The sequence below is a fragment of the Gopherus evgoodei genome, chromosome 13 (genome assembly GCF_007399415.2).
Source record: "Gopherus evgoodei ecotype Sinaloan lineage chromosome 13, rGopEvg1_v1.p, whole genome shotgun sequence".
In the NCBI taxonomy this organism is placed as follows: domain Eukaryota; kingdom Metazoa; phylum Chordata; order Testudines; family Testudinidae; genus Gopherus; species Gopherus evgoodei.
Genome location: NC_044334.1, coordinates 29,597,598 through 29,617,901, shown reverse-complemented (window position 1 = coordinate 29,617,901; position 20,304 = coordinate 29,597,598). Strand labels below are relative to the sequence as shown.

The following is a 20,304-nucleotide window of genomic DNA, read 5'->3' as shown; positions in this document are numbered from 1 at the left end:
GCACCTGGGGAAGGGGTGTGTCTGGTAGGGCAAAATTATCAAGAAGGAAGCCCAACAGCGGGTAGGGGGAAGCCGGTAGGAAGTCCTGGGGCTGACAGAAGGAACGAGGACCCAGGAGGGGCACTGACCAGCCTGCTAGCAGTGAACCCTGACGACAGAGGGGCATGAACCCTGGGAAAGAGGCCAAAGTGGCTGAGGATGGTTGCAGGAGGTTGAAAAACTAGGGGCCAGAAGTAAACAGAGGCTGCAGGAGATGAAGACACTTGGTGTGGTGGCCCAAAAGAGAGTGTAGCAAGGACTGAGGCACTGGAATGGACTGAGGTGGTGAGTGTGCTGGGGCTGGAAACACTGGGTAACATTTAGATTTGTCTCTGTTTTCAGGATCCTAGGGGAAGGCCTGGGGGCCCACAGATACTGAGACTGTGGTTTTGACTTGGGATTTGGTACCTGAAAGGGCGAACTAGCTGGACGGCTAACTTGTGGAAAGCGGTGAACCACTGGGCATCCAGAAAGGCTGCTGACAGGGGCAGTGAGAAGAAGAAACTCTGCTATGCATGCTCAGGCACCGGCCACTGAGATAACCTCGAACACCTGGTCACTTCACACTCTGTGCCAGTCAATTTACAATATTTGCTACTGTGTTGTTACGGAACATTAAATTTCACTTGTCTTGCAGATCTCACTGAGACTTTAAAAAAAAAAAAAAAAGCAAGCCAACCCCATTGCCTCAGCTATGCTATACTGTGATATATTGTCTGCAGGGCTGCATAAGAAATTCTTGTTTGTATCTGTTACATTAATTGGCAAATCTTTTTATAATCAAGAGAAATCCTGTTTGTAAAGGGATAAGCACAAGAGGACAACGGTAAGGCTGCACTTAACTCTGCATTGCCTGGCTTCGGACGGCTTATTTTCTCAACCTCAACATTCCAGGAGCACTAGTTATTTGCACCAAATTTCCTTGTTCGTTCCCAACTGTCCCAAAATACAATTATTTCCTTTTCGTCATGAAACAAGTCTCCCAAGCTCTAGAAATACTGCTGATGGCACTTCCCGAACGCTGACAGGAATACATCCGCCTTCAGTGGCTAGCTCTGTGTGCTAAATTCAGCCAGTTCCTATGGTGCATGGGTTTTCTGGTGTTCTCTGAGATGTGCGTGTCGTCTAAAGCCTCTCTCACACTCAGGACACTTATAGGGTTTGTCTGTCATGTGGATTTTCTGATGCTGAATGAGTGTCGAGCTCCTGCTGAAGCTTTTCTCACAGGTGGGACATCGATAGGGTTTTTCTCCCGTGTGGATCCTTTGATGATCTATGAGGCCCGACTTCTGAGTGAAGCTTTTCTCGCACTCGTTGCATTTAAAGGGTTTCTCTGTGGTGTGGCTCCTCTGATGTGCCATCAGCTTGGAGCAGTGGACAAAGCATTTCTCGCATGCAGAACACTTGTAAGGCTTTTCCCCTGTATGGATTCTGGAGTGTTTGGTAAGGGTTGTGCTGGAGCGGAAGCCTCTCTTGCACTCGGGACACTTAAAGGGCCTCTCTCCTGTGTGGACTCTGCGGTGTTCAACAAAACGGGATCTCCGAAAGAAGCTCTTCTCGCATTCGCCGCACTGGTAGCCTCTTTCCCTTCCGGGGGCGTTCGGCTGATCGGAGGGGCTGTCCTCCTCCGCGTGGACTCGGAGGCGGTGATCGCTGAGGGCCGAGCTGCGGCTGAAGCTCTTCTCGCACTGGGGACATTTGTAGGGTCTTTCTCCTGTGTGGATCCTCTGGTGCTCAACGAGCCGGGAGCTGCGGCGGAAGCTCCTCTTGCATTCAGGGCACTGGTAGGGTCTCTCCCCGGTGTGGATCCGGCGATGCTCGGTGAGGTGCGAGTTCCGCACGAAGCTCCTCTCGCACTCGGGGCACTGGAAGGGTCGCTCCCCCGTGTGGATTCTCTGGTGTTTGATCAGGTGTGAGCTCAGAGCGAAGCTTTTCCCACACTCTGTGCATGTAAAGGGCCTCTCTCCGGTGTGGCTCCTCCGATGCGCGATCAGCGCCGAGCCTTGCTTGAAGCTCTTGCCACACTCACCGCATGTGAAGGGCCTCTCGCTCGTGTGGGTCCTGTAGTGGGTGGTGAGGGTCGAGCGGTTCCCGAAGCTCTTCCCGCACTCGCCGCACTGATGGGGCTTTTTCCCAGTGTGGACCCTCTGGTGCTCCGCCAGCCGCGAGCCTCGGCTGAAGCTCTGCTGGCAGTAGCTGCACGTGTAGGGCCTCTCCCCCGTGTGGACTCTGTAATGCTGCAGCATGCTCGTGCTCTCTGCAAAGCTCTTCTCGCACCTGGGGCACTGGAAGGGCCTCTCCCCTGTGTGGATTCTCTGGTGTTTGATCAGCCTGGAGCTCTGGCTGAAGCTTTTCTGGCACTCGGGACATTCGTAGGGTCTCTCCCCTGTGTGGAGTCTCTGGTGCTCCATAAGCTTAGAGCTGCGGCTGAAGCCCCTCCCACACTCAGGGCAGCTGTAGGGTCTCTCCCTGGTGTGCACCTGCTGATGCTGAATAAGGTGTGCACGCCGGCTGAATTCCTTCTCGCAGGTGGGGCACTTATGGGGTCTCTCCCCAGCATGGGCTCTGGAGTGATAGGTTACATGCGACAGGTGAGGAAAGCGTTCATTGTATTCCATGCAGCAGTGCAATCTCTGCTCTGGGGAGGTTCTTGGGGAGGCAGCAGCATCTTCCACTTCACTGAATCCTCTGCCACACCGATTCGCTCCACCACTTGGGTTTCCTGCTGGCTTCTGCTGTCCTTCTGACCCAGGCTGCCCCTCGCCCACACCCCAACCACAGCCTGGGAAAGCACTTGCCCTGGCTTCTCGTGGCAAGGTCCTGTGCTCATCCAACATCTCTAGAGACTCCTTATCATTATTTCTTGAGATGAGCTCATGGGCTGGAATAAAGGGGAACCCAGAGCTGGATTAGTGCATGCACGTGGATCAATGTACTTATTTCATAAATGCCTAAGATAAATATATGTACGGTAAGTCCTGTTTTCAAAAGTGATTTAGATACTCCAGAGCCTTAGGCTTGGCCTGCACTACAGAGTTAGGTCGACGAGGCAGCTTACATTGGCCTAACGATGTCAGTGTCTGCACTACAGCCTTGCTCCCGCCAATGTAAGTGCCGTACTACACCGACATAACTCTACCTCCACAAGAGGCGCAGGGCTTATGTCGGTGTAGTTAGGACAAAGCAGAGTCTATGTAGACACTGTTACTTACATGGGCTGTTGGCTCTCTCTGCTGGAGCTGTGAAATTGACAAGAGAGCTGGCGCCAGGCTCCCCAGCCGGGCTGCTGTGAAGTCTCCGCTCCAGGCTGGGCTGCCCCCCTGTGGTCCCAGTTCCCCACTCCCTGCCAAGAGCACGGCAGCCCCCAGGCTGCTGGCTTGGGCTGTCACCCTGGCTTCCCACTGGGAGCCCAGCTGTCCCTCAGGGTCCTGGTTCCCTGCTCCTCACCGGGATGGCAGCCAGCCAGACTGTGGGTTTGAATCTCCCTGCTGGAGGCAAGAAGCCTTAGACGGCTTTCCCCCCCTGGCGCTCAGCCCCCACACTGCCCCTCTCCAATCCTGGTCAGCATGCACAGCGCGGTGGCTGTAAAACGACCTAACTGGGTCAATTTAAGATTGTAGCGTAGACAAGCCCTTAGCCACATTGAAGTTACTAGGATTTAGGCCTAAGGGCTAGATCCACAAAAGGACTGAGGTTCCCAATGGAATCCTCAGTGCCAGATTAGGTGTCCAGGCTCCCCACACAATGCATGAGAGTCGGGTACCTAAGAATGGGAGTTACAGGAAGCAACACGCTGGACATTTTGTTGCTTAAGTTAACCAGTAGAAAATGCTGAGGGCTCAAAGGTCATTAGAATTGGGATTCACAGCTGTGAATCCTCTCCTGGAGTTAGGTGCCTAAGCCAGGGCAGCCCCTTCTCACAAAAAAACAGACTGAGAACCCACCCCATTATAGCCAATAACCCAGTGGTTGGGGCACTCACCTGGGAGATGAGACCTGTTTTCAAATCCCCACTCTGCCCGATTTGGAGCAAGGACATGAACTTGGGTGCAAACCTCTGACCAGTGCCCTCACTAGCAGGCCCTTGGGTGTTCTGGGCTGGCTTTGTCATGCTACGAGAACACCTACCGGATTGGGCCCCACAGGCAAATATCTAGCTAAAGAATCCCATAGGGGCTTGGGCAGGAGCTAGGATGCTGAGCAGCTTGGCAGCCTCAGGAGTTGCCTGGACTCGTTCCTGTCCGCCAGCAAAAGCTTAGCCCCGAGGGAACTTCATTTGCAGAAACAGGGGTGCTTTCAGGATTGGGCAGGAGCTAAGAAGGGGTTCTGAGGATCTCTGTGGCACCTAGCCACTTGAGTTTGGTGCCAAAGTCCCCTTGTGAATCTAGTTCTAAATCCCTTCTGAAAATGGGACTTGGGCTCCTTGGAAAATGTTGCCCATCATCTGCAACATAATATCTCAGCAGCCTATTTAATGAACTTGAATCTGGAATTGCACACAGTTCAAACAAGCATCTAATACATGGATAATGATCCTACTGCTATTCATAGACAACCACTTGTTTCCTCTGTTTTGTGTCTTGTACAAGCAGACAACACTTAAAATTGACACCTCTCAAGCACACACCAATTGTTCCTAAATCTCAGTCTTGCAAGAACAAGTACCAGCTGGAATTTAGTTGCCATTTACTGAAAATGAATAAGATTCATTTACAGAGTATTTGATTAACCCTAGAAAACCTCTCTTATGTGGGCTAAATATTCTGTAAACTGGAATATGCTACAGGATATCTTGTGTATTCTTCTGTAGGACCTTTTGTTTATTGTTTACAAGAAATCCTGAAATCAAGTGTGCAGTAGAATATATAACTGAACTAATATATATATTACAACCATCAGATTAAGGAAGATTAATTGCAAATGGAATCCTGTGGAAGAAGGAAGCTTTTGAAATACTTGTCTGTCTGGGTATCAGCCAATTAACTGATTTGGCTGATTAGAAGGTTGTCCCGCATTTTCCCTGCCCTGGTCTCCTCTGGGCTGTTATCTATGCAACATGGAGAGCTATCTAGGTCAGTGATTCTCAACCAGAGGTCTGGGGCCCCCTGGGGGGCCGTGAGCACGTTTCAGGGGATCCGCCAAGCAGAACCAGCGTTAAGACTTGCTGGGGCCCAGGGTAGAAATCTGAAGCCTCATCAAATGGGGCTGAACACCGGGGCCCTGAGTCCCGCCACGCAGGGCTGAAGCCAAAGCCTGAGCAATGTAGGTTTGTGGGGGACCCTGTGGGATAGGCCCCTGGCAATTGCTCTGCTTGCTACCTCCTAACACTGGCCCTGGCTTTTATATGCAGAAAACAAGTTACTGTGGGTCAATTGCAATTGAAGTAGGCAGCTCCTCTGGGCTCATATAAAATTCATATGGATTGGATCAACAATCAACTGTTCTCAGTGGGGAGTAGGCATGTTTGTGCTCCTGGCTGGAGAACAGCTGACTGGCAGTGCAAGAAAGGTAATCCCAGCCACTTGGGAATGACTTCTGGGACCCTCCCAATCCAAAATCACATCACGCAGCACATTGTCTTTGGTCAGGACCCCGCTCCTGAAAGTCACTGATCTGCAGCGACCGCAAGCACGAAAACAAAAGGACTAGAGAGGTGTCCCTATGGGCCCTCTGTGTGCACTGTCCAGCAAAGCAGTGCAGGTACACATGGCCTCCTCTTTAAAAGTGGCCACTGATTTGGGGTCCCTGAATTGCTGGGTCCCCAAGTGGAGACACTGCTGTTCTGATTTTTCAGAGGTTTCAGCATGAAGATAAGGCACCTGGTGTCTTGTGCCAAGATTCAGGTACCCAGAGTCAGTAAGCGTTCTTCAGAATGTTGGCCACGAGCTGATTATGTTTAGAAGTGTCCCTAAGACCATGTGGGTTTCTGGGAGTCTCTCACAAGAACAGTGAGCATTATGTGCTCGTTAAAGCTTAGGCACCAGACAAGTGACTTCAGCCAGACTGTAACTAGGAAGGGGAAGAGAATTACTTAGCCAGTAGGGAAAAGGACAATGATAAAGGGCTGAGAAGAGGGCGGAGCTAGATATGCACGTTAACAAGGATGGGGCCATGTTAGCTTTTTTGATCCAGAGGTTTGGTTTAACCCATTCTGAAGATAGAGACCACATGCAAGCCAGTCCAACTTCGGATTGCAAACGCCTGCAAGGTATGGGGGAGTGCAGAGCCAGGGCTTGTCATCTGGGTTTATTAGCATGAACATTTTATTACTATGCAAATCATTATGCAGCACACTGTATTACTATGCACGTCAGTATGCAAATTTTTATTACTATGGAAATTGTGTGGCAAATTTTATTATGGTGAAAATTAACATGCACATTTTTATTAGTATGCAAATTGGAATATGAAAGGATAAAACGAGGCCAAATCTTTTGGTCCTCCAATAGTTTTAGTCGGTCCTTATTTCTCTGAATTCTTCTTTTGAGGAAACCCTGAGTCAGAGCCAGACTCGGCCAATTTTTTACTAGGAAGCTTTTGAAAGATGCAAATAACTGTTGAAGTGTAAATTGTTACTCACCTGAGGAAACGTACCTCGCACTGCCTCCTTCCCCCGAGTCCTGGCAAGTCCGGGCACATGGCTCTTCACCTTGTTCTATCAGCCAGATAAGGGCAGGTTTGGTAGCTGCAGGACCTGGCACTGGAGAAGAATGAACATCAGAAAAAACTCATTTCAAATATAAAGAATTTAGTATTTTGTAGGGGACTAAATAAACAAATAAACTCTTCCCCTGAACCCTTCCTGGGTTTTTGACTAAACACTTTTTTGTGGTGAGAAGTGTCTGCTTTCTGCACAAACTGTTGTTTAGGTGAAAAACTGAATGTCCAAAACCAAATATTTCCATTCTGAAGTGCTGCCGCAGTACCCATGCTCCCATCCTCCTCCATGGACTGGGCTCCCTAGCTGGACTTTTGTCTCCCACTACACAGCACGGCAACGTGACCACTCTGGTGCACCACCGCCCCTCAACAAGACAGGAGACCACTGTGCATCATGGGAGATGTAGTCCAATCAGGGACCCCAGCCTATAGAATAAAATGGAGCATGAGGCACTTGAACTACAACTCCCAAGGCACTGGAGCATCATTTTCTGAATAGAAATATTTTGGGGGGTTGATTTTCTGTGGGGAAAACCCCATGAAATATTTTGACAAAAACTATTCTTCATTTTCATCTAAATGTTCTGCAGGAAAAAAAGACGAGAACACTTTCCAATCAGCTAATTTGGACATTTTAAGGGAATTTGCTGGCAGCAGAAATTATTTTTGTAACCATGAGACTGATGCCCTCAGATTGCTCCCAAAGTGGATAGCTTATAGGCAGGACGTGCTTTCCCCCTCTCTGTCCTGGAGAAAGAGCAGTTTGGTTTTCCTACCAGTTTAGTCCTTGGACTTTTTCTTATGGGGCTACTTACAACTTGTGGAATTAAGCTCTGGTCCAGTAAAGCTCTCCAAGATCATGTTTCATTGTAAGCACATGAGTGATCCCACTGAAGTCAGTGGGATTAGTCCTATCATATCCTCACAGCACTTTGCTGGATCAGGGCCTTACTGCCTGCTGTGACGGAGTTTCTGATCTAGACCCAAAGCCACTGGGAACAGGACTAGGGCACACCAATAATTCGTTTCACACGAAATGGTAACTGATGTGAAATCAACACCATTTCTTCACCGAAGGTGACATGGATAGCTGATCAATACTGAATGCTAATGAGGACCCCAACAGACAGGAGACATATAGAGCACAGTGTGTACATAGGGGCTGGAATTATGGGTGCCGGGGGTGTTCCTGCACCCCCTGGTGTGCAGGCGTGGCTCTAGGGATTTTGCCGCCCCAAGCACGGCAGGCATGCTGCCTTCGGCAGCTTGCCTGTGGAGGGTCCTCTGGTCCCATGGCTTCACGCCTGCGGGAGGCCCTCCGAAGCCGCGGGACCAGCGAACCCTCCGCAGGCATGCCTGCAGGAGGTCCACCAAAGCCGCAGGACCAGCGGACCCTCTGCAGGCAAGCCGCCAAAGGCAACCTGCCTGACGCCCTTCCTGTTTCCCGTGAGACAGAAATTCCAGTCATTCACCTGGTGCCAGTCATCATTCAGAGATGGTTTGTTGAGCAAGTGTCTAAGAATTACTGCTTCAAAAGGAAGCTACCCGTTTTCTGAGCTGACGGGTCTCACTTTCCTAAAGCTCGATGGACAGAGATCTCTTATCTATTAGAAAGTGTATTTTAGCAGCAACCTGGTTTCAGTGTTTAAGACTTTAATCAATCAACACATAATAACAATGCTTATAAACGCAAGAAGAAGCAAGGGGCAGTGAATGAGGGTTAATCTTGGGGCTGGTATATAATATTTTGCTTCTCCTGATTACCTGTGTGGGATTTTAAATATTCCTGTATTATAAAACATGTGCAGTTAGTTGCCCTTAACAATGGAACTTGTAATCTCTCAAACTATTACTCCATGTTATACCCTGTAATGAAGCAGATTTTAAGTCAATATTAGTGTATAAATTAGCTTTTCTTATATGCTTAGTTAAATGTGAAGAAATACATAATAGTTATTTGCAACTGGAGGATACTGTCAATAGAGATATTGCAGCTATTGCTATATTGTGGGAGCACATGAGGAATCTGTGGACTTGTCTACACACAGTTTTTGTACTGGTTTGAAACTGGTTTAGTTACAGTGGTGCAACCCTCCACTCCACTGTGGACCACCACAAATCAATGGAACGTGGAAATAACCATGAACTGAATCTGAGTGAGAGTTGGCAAAGAAAAATTATCCTTACCCAGGGAGATCAAAGTCTCATAGTTGTCCCTCATCACGTCTCTGTAGAGCTCCTTCTGCCATTCCACTAGCTCCTCCCACTCCTCCTTGCAGAAATAGATGGCAACATCGTCAAACGTGATCAGGGCCTGAAATGACAAATAAACCGTGATCAGCAAGGTTTGCTTCAGTCACAGCCTGACAGCGGCAGCCCTGGGTCCCGGCAGGGTAGGGGAACCTTTTCCTGTGTGTAACTCACACTGATAACACAAACTCCAGCTGGTGCATCCCAGGGGAATCCCACACTTGCAGCTCTCCCTTGTCCCCACAGGGCTCTGACGGAAGGAAATCAGTCTCCAAAGGGATGCTGGGAGGGTGAGTAGCAGCTTTGCCATTCTCAAAGTGGAGACTCCCCAACGAGGCAGCACTAGCTGCCACCACCCCTCTCGAAATGAGGGACACGTGCCTGTCAGGATGAGGGACAACGCCCTGTGAAATGAGGGACGTCCATTTTTTTACTGTGCACTCCCAGGAGTGCACATTTCCTGCTTCTCCACAGCCCCATGGCCAATGAGCCTTTAAAAGCCTTCCTGCCCTGCCAGCTCCACCTCCCTCTCCCCACCAAACACACCTGCTCTCTCCCATAAGCCACATCCTCCTTCCCTCTCCAACACTCCTCCACGCCTGTTCCCCCCAATGACCCCTCTGAATCAGTGTCTACCCCACCCGAGCAGCTCCCCTCCAACTGTAGATCCTCCTGAGCCTGCGGGCCTTCTCCCCTGCCCCACATGCCTGCTAGGACTGAGGACTTACAACTTACAGCTGTGCTCTGGGCAGCGAATGAGCACAGCGGAGCCACAGCAGGGTGGCCTGATAGGCTTTCTGACTTCTTTGGCCAGCTCTTAGGCCCAAGAGCAGATCTCTAGCTGCTCGATGAGGCACATGCCTGCAGCTGTGGTCTTGCCGCTGCCTGCCCTGCTCCCAGCCTTGAGCCCAGCCTGGCTCTTGCCTTGTTCCTGTCCTACCCAGTTCATTCCACCCCTGCTCCTCTGCTCAGTTCCTGGCTCTGACTTCTGCACTATTCCTGGCCACTGACTCCAGTCCTGACCACAAGGCCTGACTGCCCAGGCCCCGGTCCATGACAATGCCTCAACCACCTTCATGTGGATGCTAGAGGGACTGGAGGCTCGCGCTCTCCTCTGAAGTAGGATCAGCCCCCACCCTGCACGGCAAGGCCCCGTGGCTCTGCATTCAGAGCCCATGGCTGGGTGGGCAGTGAGAGCTGTGGCTCCACAAAACCTGCCTACAAGCGGGGTGATAAGAGGGCCTCTTCCCTCCCCCGCTTCCCACCCCCCCCCCCCAAAGTCCCTAGTTGATCAGCAATGAGGGACTGCATGCTGGCAATGTTACAAATCAGGCCGGATGCGGGTGTCTAGTATGAGGCTCACTACAGGCATAACTGGATGAAATGCTCTGGCTGTGTCATACAGGCAGTCAGAGTAGCTGGCTTAATAGTCCCTTCTGGCGTCGGTGTCTATGAACCAACAACACGCAGGTATAAGAAAGGGCTCAGAGAACAAGCCCTTGTTTGTGCTAAGCGCCGCAGACTGGAATTCCAGCGTTTCCCTGCATGCACTGCAGATGCCTTTGCTGGGTTAAGTGCAGCTGCACTGAAGGGTGGAGGGATTACGTGGAGCAGCTTGGCAGAGCTGTCCCTGTGACATGAGGGGATGTGCCCATGTGCCTTGAGCGATCCAGGCCTCATTTCAGTGCTGAATTTGGAAAGTTGTGTCCATAAACATGCACCAGGGCGTCGTCTTGCCATAGGGACTGCCAGCAGTCCGCTAGTGGGCTGCTGGGGCTGAGTGAGACCAATGCCTCAGGGGGGTGAAAGGGGTGGCAGGTCTGGGGTAGGCTCAGTGTTTGAATGTACGGCAGGTGCAGATAGTTCCTGTTTGCTACACCTGACTAAACCCAAGTTTTACGTGAGCAAAGAGGTGTTAGATTCTGTCCTGCAGTGCTCATGTGTGTGCTCTGGTCCCAGGGGTTCTGTAGCATCTATGTGGGTAGCGTGCTAGTATGTGTTACTGGCATGTTGGGGCATTGCTCAGAGGGCAGGGTTAAAGTTGCACTGTGGGAGTGGCATGTAATTTATCCCTTCGTGCTCTGTCTTTCAGAAGTTTACGTTTAGCCACTCTTCGCGTTCAGGGCATAAGGCACCAATGACCAACCTTAATTCTGCATTAACCAAGTTTTGGGGCATTTGATTTCCTTCTTTTTTTTAAAATAATTTCTCAGCACCCATGTGTTCCTCAGACCAACTTTCATCCTCCATGGCTCTAGCTCCTTGGCAAGAATTACCTCGAGCTGCATGTTCATCCCTTCACATCTCTTGTATCAGCTCTCCCGTCTGCCTGGCCATCTCAGCCTGGTTCTCCCTCCTCCACTTCGAGAGGCAGATGTCAGCATGGACTCTGCAGGCTGAGGATCTGGGGAGAGTCAGTGGTGATCTTTTTGAAGGGGAGAGGGGGGCAGACCTGGGGAGCGTGTACCAGCTGGAGGCAGGGAATGGCAGGAGAATGGAGATGTAGAGTCCCTACCGCAAATCTGGGCCTAGTGTGTGGAGAAGAGGCTGTACTCCAGGAGGCTCGGAGGTGTGAAGTGGCCCATTCATCTCAATGTGATGCTCTCAGCTGAATGAGAACACCCATGGATGTGAATACAGCCTGAAACAATAACTCTGAGAAGAGTGAACCGCTCCATTCATCTCAGGCCTTGTCTACACTGGCAAGTTTCTGCGCAGTAACTCCCGAGGTTACACACTGCCAAGCCACTAGTGCACAGAAACTGCGCAGCTGTAGTGCTCTAAAAATCCCACCCCGACGAGAGGCATACAGCTTTCTGCGCCGGGGCTACAGCATCGGTGCCAGTGTAGACACCCTGGTCAATTACAGTGCTGTGAGTGGCCCCCAGGAGGTGTCCCACAATGCCTGTTCTCACCTCTCCAGTCATCGGTTTGAACTCTTCTGCCCTGCCCTCAGGTGACCAACCATCAAGCCCTACCCCATACATTCCTTTGCAGATTTGCAAGTCCCCTTCCTATTTGCTCGGTGACATGTGCAGTGGTCTCAGCACATCTTCCCAGGTGGCCATGCCTGCTTCATGCACCAGGCGATCCCCTGGAGCAATGCTGAGCATCCGGGGAAAGGAGGCTGTCCAGTCCCAGCTGTGCTCCAGCCATAGGAATTATGATACCTACCGACAGATTTCACAATGCATGACAGAAAGGGGCTATGACCGGGATACGTTGTGCCCCACCCACCCCGCCAACACACTCTTATCAACCTCCTGGCTTCAGTCTATATCTGCGGCATTCCACTCCTCCCTCCTCACAGTCCAGCACTGCGGATTCCCACTACCCACTGCACTCAACACGCATCCCTCTGCAGCTTGGCCCTGCTAAAGTACAGCACCCGCTGCATTTTACTTCAAATGAGAAGGTTGGGTATGATCCCTGGACATACATACATCTGTAGCTGTCCTGGGACCCCTCCTCCTCCTCTTGAGACCTTCCATCCCCCATCCCCCTCCCTGCTGATGAATTTTTTCACGTGACTCTCCCCTCCAGTTGTTGTCTTTTATTAAAAGAATTGTGTTGGTTTGAAAGCAATCTTTAGTCTAGTCAGTGAAAGCAAAAAGAGCACTGCAAAGCAGCATACAATTATGTTAAGCCCCCTTCTTGCGTTATGTGCACCAATCAGCTCCTAGCATTACAAGCACTGCAATCCCGAGCATAGTAATAAATATTAATGGCTTTCAGCTTCAAATTCCTGCCTCAAGCCATCCCTGATCCTTATGGCCCTGCGCCGTGCCCCTCTAATAGCCCTGGTATAAGCATAGGACTATTGTCATCGGCCAGGTCCAGCTTCCCATATAGGCATCTCCAGCGGGCTTTTAAACAGCCAAACGCACACTCAACAGTCTTTCTGCACTTGCTCAGCCTGTTGTTGAACCACTCCTTGCTGCTGTCAAGCTGCCCCGCATATGGCTTCATAAGCTTCATAAGCCACAGTATTAAGGGGTAGGTGGAGTCTCCCAGGATCACAAAGGGCATTTTGATTCCCCTTCGGTGATCTTCTGGTTCAGGGTCCCTGCTTGCAACTTCTTGAACAGTCAGTGTTCTGAGAGATGCGCGTGTCATGCACCTTTCCAAATCAGCCTGCGTTAATGTCCATGAAACACCCATAGTGATCCACAAGCACCTGGAGAACCATTGAGAAATGCCCCGTGCGATTAATGTACTCAGTGGCTAGGTTGTCTAGTGCCAGAATTGGAATGTGTGTGCCAGCTATTGCCCTTCCAGTCAGGGAAGCCCATTTGTGCAAAGCCATCCATAAGATACAAATGTTGCCCAGAGTCCTGGTCTTTCGGAGCAGGATGCAATTAATGGCCCTGCACACTTCCATCAACTCGACTTTCCCACTCTGAACTCATTAGTGACCAATCAGTAGCAGTCTGGAGTAGCCAGCTTCCACAGTGCAATCGCCACGTGCTTCAACAACAGGGCAGCGCTCATTCTCGTGTCCTTGCGCCGCAGGGCTGGGGCGAGCTCCTCACACAGTCCCATGAACGTGGCTTTCCTCATCCGAAAGTTCTGCAGCCACTGCTCGTCATCCCAGACGTGCATCACAATGTGATCCCGTCACTCGGTGTTTGTTTCCCAATTCCAAAAGCCGTGTTCCACTTTGGTCAGCATCTCGTGAATGCCACGAGCAATCTAGTGTCATAGCTATTCCATGTGGAGAGATCAATGTCGCACTCCTCTTGCCTTTGTAGTTTAAGGAAAAATTCCACTGCCACTCGTGACATGTTGGTCAGAGCAAGCAGCACACTGGTCAGCAGTTCGGGATCCAGTCCTGCAGCCTGAAAGGGGCAGGGCGCGCAGTACACAAACCATTGAAATATGGCCCCAAATGCAGATGGAAGCACAGGGATTGCTGGGATGTAAAGTGATGCATCACAGGGCATGGGGACAGGACCCAGGATGTCCCACGACCTCCACCTTCCCACAAGTCTTAGCGGCAGAAGAGGAAGAGGTGCTCTGTGGGATAGCTGCCCAGAGTGCACCGCTCCGAATACCACTGCAAGTGCCACAAGTGTGAACACGCTATTGTTCAGGCAGCTGTCAGTGTGAACACACAACAGCGGTTTCCCTTCAGCGCTCTCTGAGCGGTACTGTAACTGCCAGAGCTGTAACTTTGCCAGTGTAGACGTGCCCTCAGTGGCTGTCCCCTCCCCCTTTCCTTAGGCATTTACTGTCTGCTTACACATGAAGTGGGAGGGGGGGTAAGGAGAGGCCTACTGCCCCCGTTTGTTCCCCCCACACACACCCTCCGAGTAGCAGGACCTCCCTAGACCTTGGCTCTCACACAGGGAGGGCAGTGGGGAGTTCACGGTTATCATGACCCCCCTTCCTTTCCCAATTCTGTGAGGACCAGCCCCCTATGAACCGGGACAATGGACACTGCCTTAAGAGATGGGGCTGTGACTGGGAGGCATAAACCAGAACTTTTGATCTCTGAGCAAAATTTCTAAAAGGAGCCCCTCCAGAATGCAGGCAGAGAGCAAGACTCACGCACAGGACACAGGGCTTGTCTACACTTAGACGCTACAGCAGCGCCACTGTACACGTCGGTGGAGATGCTACCCATGCCGACACGAGGGCTGAGAGGTGGTAGCTAGAATTCTGTCTGCATGGGGACTTAGGTCGGCTTAGCTACAGCAAGCAGGGGTGTGGATTACTCACACCCCCGAGTGCCAGGCCACAGTCTCTGAAAATGGCCAAGGGAAGGGCGCGAATTCCCAGCATGCGGGTGCAGCTCAGATTGAGCAAACACACCGTGTCATCCCGAGCCACCAAGTTACCGTGACAACAGACTGCCTGGAAATCCTCTTGCATCCTGTCTGCATGTGTGAGTGACTCTGTCTTTTCAGTCGGATACACGGCAACCCGGAGTTAAAAACTTTACCTCTGGTAATGTTTTCAGCAGTGCTTCCTGGCAGAGGCAGCGGGGCTGTGCACTAGAGGAGGAACTGAGCAAGGGGGGTCAGTGGGGAGAGGATCAAAGCCATAGTCTGAGCCCCAGACATGTGCACAGAAAAGGAGTTAGAACGAGAAATCTGTAAAATGCTCATTGTAAGGGGGCTCTATCCCCTTGCTCAGATAGCCTCAAATGCAGCATTAATGCTGCCCCGCAGCCCCACGGGGCACAGCGCATTTAGACGATCCAAGGCAATATCTGGAGTCTGGAACCTGAAGCGTGGCTCGACCTTGCCTGGAACAGAACTGGCATTCAGCTGTACTGGTAGCTGTGTTAGAAAGGCAGGCCTGTTTGTACAGCACCTAGCACAGAGGGCTCCTGGTCCATGACAGAGGCTCCCAGGCACTCCCACAATATAGATAATAAATAACATGGAAGAAATGTAAGCTCAGTACTAAGCCCACTCAGATAGGACAACGTGAACCAAATGTCAGAGTTTGTAGAAAAAGGGTTCTCAGGGGAGAGGACTTTGTTGAATTCTGGTTCCAGGTTTAGAATTCACTCCTTAATAGAATTGCTTTAGTGAAGGAGTAAAGATGTGGATTTGTGTCTAGCACTGCTAAGCGACTGAAATCACTTTACAGCTATGGAAGAAGGATTTCTTGAATGTCTTCTATGTTCCCATCGCCTTCTGAACCAGGAAAGGGAATATAGGCAGTGGGTGAATCGCCAGATTGGGGAGGCAGCCCCCAGCCCCACCCCTTCTGCCCCAGAGGCCCCCTACACCTCCTGTCCTCCCTCCCCTGCCGAACCCAGAGATCCTGCACCATTGCCACTGGTACCCAAGCCCCCTGGAGCACCAGCCAGGCAGTGTGGCCCCAGCCTAGGCTACGGGGGAAGAGCTGAAAGCAGGGGGGAGACTGGGTCGGGGCATGGGGAGGGGTCACACCTGGCCGTTTGGGGAGGCTCAGCCTCCCCTAGACTGTGATACTCACCACCTGTGAAAGGGAAGATGAATAAAAGAGCCCTGGCCAATCAGAGCAATTAGATTGTTTTAGAGCTAGAGCAGAAGGGTAGCCTCATGGTCAAGGACTCAAGAGACTGTTCCACTGCCTGTCTGCTACAGACTGTGTGACATTGGGCAAGTCGCGTAAGGCTGGTCCACACTGAAAACCTGTATCTGCCTAGCTATGGTGCTCAGGGGTGTGAAAAATCTGTAGCGCTTCAGTGTAGACACTCCCTACTTTGACAGGAGGGTTTCTCCCATTGGTGAAGGTCATTCACCTTCCCGAGAGGCGACAGCTAGGTGGATGGATGAATTCTTCCATCAGCCTAGTGCTGTCTACACTGGGGGTTAGTTGGCTGAATTATGTGGCTCAGGGGGTGGCTTTTTCACACCCCTGAGCGATGTAGCTGGGTCAGCCTAACTTTTTAGTGTACAGCAGGCCAAACTGCAGGTGTGCACAGTGCTAGGTCGACAGAGGAATTATTCCATCAACCTAGCTACCGCCTCTCAGGGGATGGATCAATCCCCACAACAGGAGAACCCTCCCTTGCTACAGTGAGTGTCTACACTTTAGCTGTACAGCGGTGCAGCTGCAGCTGTGCCACTGTAGCATTTTATGTGTAGACATAGTCTTAGGCTGTGTCTACACTTAGAGTTTTTGCACTGCAGGTTTCACTGGTGATAGGGACCTGGTGAAAGTAAGGGGCTGGTTTGTGTACTCACTCAATTCCTCAGCCGTCTCAGTGTTTACACTACCAGCACTTCCATCGCGGATGAGAGCAGCGCTGTAGGGCGGCTATCCCACAGTGCAGCTCTCTCGATAGGTCTTGTGGGAAGGAGGGTGGGGGGTGAGCAGAAGGCATTCTGGGTCCCTGCTCAGTTCCCCGTGCTGCTCTGCTTCATGTCTCAGGAGCCCCATTACTTCCATTACTTCCTTGTTTCTTCCGTGGAATTTTTTTAAAAATCTCCTGCTGTCTGGCTGCTTTCCCAGCCACATCTACAAACAAAGGGAAAGAGACCTTCAAACTTCCCGGGGCTTACAGGGGTCGGGGTGGACGTCCATGCATCAGAGCAGTGGAGACGCTGGCCAGAGTGGTCGCTTTTGGAACCGTGGGACATCCTCCAGAAGCCAAAAGGTGTTTACACTGCTAGAACGTGCCTTCACTTTCACAGCAGCGCAAAAAGAACAGTGGTAAGAGCTGTATGCTTCCCGTGAAGGTGGTTTTCTTTTTGTGGTGAAACTTCTGAGTTTCACCACAAAAAGTCATTAACAAGTGTAGACGCACCCGTGGTTTTAGTGAAAAAATAAAGGAGGGGGGGACTTTTTGCATTTTAAAGTGTAGACATAGCCTCAGTCTTTCTCTGCCTTTGTTCCCGTGCCCCCTTCATATAACAGCACTTCCCTTACAACATCTTTATGTGATAGGATGGACTTATTAAAGATTCTGAGGTGCTCAGATACCATGATAATGGCAGCCATGTAAGATAAGATAGACTCCATTAGTGATGAACCTTCCATTTTGAAAGTTTGGGGATATTCTGCATGTCTTTATCTTTCTGCATTTCTGGGATACTAGAGATTCATTTCTCCCCCTCAACCTGGAAATAGTAACGTAAATTATTCTTTCCATCGTTTCCAGTGTCGGCTACTTGCCTCGTATTATTTTTACCCAGAAAAGGTCTGTTCCTTTGAATACCACTGCTGGTTCCAGGTCTTTGTTTCCAATTATTTCTACATAGTGCAAACCAGTGTTTTTATTCTGACTCTGATCAGACACAATACAAAGACTTTAGCACGAAAAGTGTTTCATTAAATATGTTGATTGAAGTCAAAACTCATCAAGCCCCCACTTAGGCTCCTCTGTGTCCCTCCTTAAAGCCTAATTTTGTCATGATACCAACAGATCACTATAGTCTGGCTGTGGATAGGCATGTGGCAGGCTGTGAGATTTGCATTTCTGCTAAATTCTGTTAGCTTTAGTTTTCTCTCATCCTCCCAGTTTGTCTGTTTTGTCTACCTGTTGTGGCCTATCTGACAGTCGAATTGTGGGCTCTCTGTGGAATGTTCTCTGTCTGTACAACACCCAGCACAGCAGGTCCAAGATCTGTGACTGGGTTCCGAGGCGCTCCTGTGCTACAGTTAATAATCTTTACCATTATCACTGGTTTTGATCACGTTACAACATTTGAGAACCACGAGCTATGCTAGAATTTTCACTGTATCTTCTACCCACAAGCATAGAGCCCATGAGATGCAGTGATGGAGTCCTACCTGAACAGAGCCATCTGCAGCCTTTTCCCTTCCTGATTCTCCTCTGCCAAAGGGCTTGTTTCTCAGCTGTAGCTCGCCAGCCGGTGCGGAATCCAGGTCTCTTCCTGCCTGTGACAAGTGCCCCCCACCTGTTGAGCTGGGACTGCCTGCCCCTCGCTCAGCTTGCAGGAAAACACAAACAGAAGTTAAATGACTAGGTGAGAAGCATTTCTGTGCAGCACTGGAACAAACCATTAAACTCGTTTGCCTACGTCCGTTCCTTGACTGTAAACTATCTTAATTTACAGAAAAGGAACAGGAATTTCACAGGTACAAAATGTAAGAGAATAAGATGGGCTGCTCAAAGACCCTGTGCTAGTGGATATGGCAGCAGCTTTAACCAATATAAAGAGCAAACAGCCAAGTGCCATGTGCAGCAATGGGAGATCCTGAAGGGAACTGCAGGGGGGAGATCTAAGGGAAGAGGGGAATCCTGAGTGGGTGGGGGAGGGGGCAGCTAGGGATTCTGAACGGATGGGAAGCAATGGGAGAAGGCCTGGAGGAGGGGAGACATGCTGAGGCCCTGCATCCAGCAGTGCCCAAGCCACAAAGGGGATTGCAGGGGGTAGCTTCACCTGTGCACAGACAAGCCCCTCAAGTGATACTGCGGTGGGCTCCTCCGAATCTGCAAGCAGCAAGAGCCAACAGGTGGGAGCAGGGCCCAGCCCCATGGGATCGGAGCCACAGCTGCGCAGTGAATGCAGGTGGGCTGGGTTCCCTCCCCCTGAACAATTTCACCAGCCACTTATGCCCCTAACTAATCAGCTACATATGGTCGAAGTATGATGCAAACATTAACTGACTTATCGCTGCAAGACAATTATCCATCAGGTATTATTCTCCCCTTTGGGGACAGATGGGGAAACTGAGGCAGGCAAAGAGTGGCTTGTCCAGGCCACACAGGGAGCTGGTATTGCATCTCCAGGCTCCCTGGGCCCATCCCTCCCTGCTGTCTCAACAGGGACCTGTTCGCTGACGTTGGGGCAGGTACATCCCCTCCTGCAGGGGATCTGGGCTAGCCTCGCATGCCTGCATTTTCAGCAACAGAGCTGCTATTAGGGCCCAATGAGCACCTGGACTGCCTGGTGGGCCTGGCTCCAGTCCAGGGGACTTCCAATCCCATCCCATCCCATCCCCTGACAACTTCCGTTCCTTCCCTCCCTCCCTCCCTCCCAATCCCATCCCCTGACAACTTCCTTTCCTTCCCTCCCTCCCTCACCATCCCATCCCATCCCATCCCCTGACCTGCTGACTCCGGGGGACTTCCCTCTCTCCCATCCACTAACGTCCTGGCTCCGGGGGACTTCCCTCTCTCCCATCCACTAACGTCCTGGCTCCGGGGGACTTCCCTCCCATCCCCTCCCCGGGCCAGGAGGGGCACCCCCACCCCCACTGCTAAGCAACCCTAACCAAACGTTGTACACAAATCCCCCAGGCAGGTATCGAACCTGCCGCAGGGGCTCCGGGAGCTCGGGGCGGGGCGCGGGGCTGGCCGGCTCGCTGCCTGCCCATTGTGCACAGGCTGAGGGCGCAGGGCGCAGCCTGCCGCGAAGGTGCTAGTCAGCCTGGCTGCAGCAGGCTCTGGGCAGCGGAGCACAGCCACAGCCTGCAAACAGGAGACCTCTCTGCAGACCCGGGCTTACCTCCCGCTGCCTCCATCCCTCCAGGGCAGCTCGGAGACACGGTGGACAGGCCACAATTTTGCAAAGCTCAACAAAATGTCTGCTGGATGAGCCGGCGGTAACCCTTTGGCTGCCAGCACGGGCTGCAGCGAGCAGACACAGCTGCAGAGCCCTATCGGCACCTTGTGGCGCTTTGGAAAAGTGTTGGGAAGCTATTCAGCCAAGCCACAGCTCTGGCCCTTGGCTTTGTCTTTTCATTTACCTGGGACATTGGCCAGCAGCACCTGGGATGTTATTACTTAAGGCCAAGGCTGACCCATGTGCTTAACTTAACACGGATGAGTGGGCCCCCAGTTTGAAGTTGAGCGGCTGTGCCGGAGTTTTCAGCAGGAGGGTTTAAAGCTGGACGCTGGAGAGGTGATCGCTGAGGGTTTTATAAGCAAACACCATTTGTAGTTTC

At 51.2% G+C, this 20,304-nt stretch overlaps 1 protein-coding gene across 2 annotated transcripts; it reads right to left on the bottom strand.

Annotated features, from left to right (window-relative positions):
- Positions 1-551: 551 nt before the first annotated feature.
- LOC115661224 (zinc finger protein 883-like) lies at positions 552-19,942 on the bottom strand. Of its 2 annotated transcripts, none has more exons than XM_030583571.1 (5): positions 19,866-19,942; positions 18,184-18,344; positions 8,887-9,013; positions 6,620-6,739; positions 552-2,920 (listed from the first exon to the last, which is right to left on the bottom strand). In XM_030583571.1, exons 1-5 carry the CDS (start codon positions 19,879-19,881, stop codon positions 1,119-1,121), a joined length of 2,226 nt encoding a protein of 741 aa, XP_030439431.1. In that variant the 5' UTR covers positions 19,882-19,942; the 3' UTR covers positions 552-1,118. The 2 variants fall into 2 exon arrangements, with proteins under 2 accessions (XP_030439431.1, XP_030439432.1); XM_030583572.1 differs by lacking the exon at positions 19,866-19,942 and adding an exon at positions 19,671-19,677.
- Positions 19,943-20,304: the final 362 nt, after the last annotated feature.

Excerpts from the sequence above, each read along its gene's own strand:
- LOC115661224 (XM_030583571.1), bottom strand. Across the intron at positions 9,014-18,183 it reads CTGCAGATGGCTCTGTTCAG|GCCCTGATCACGTTTGACGA; the intron begins GTAGGACTCCAT and ends TTGTCATTTCAG. Across the intron at positions 2,921-6,619 it reads TGCGAGGTACGTTTCCTCAG|CCCATGAGCTCATCTCAAGA; the intron begins GTGAGTAACAAT and ends CCTTTATTCCAG.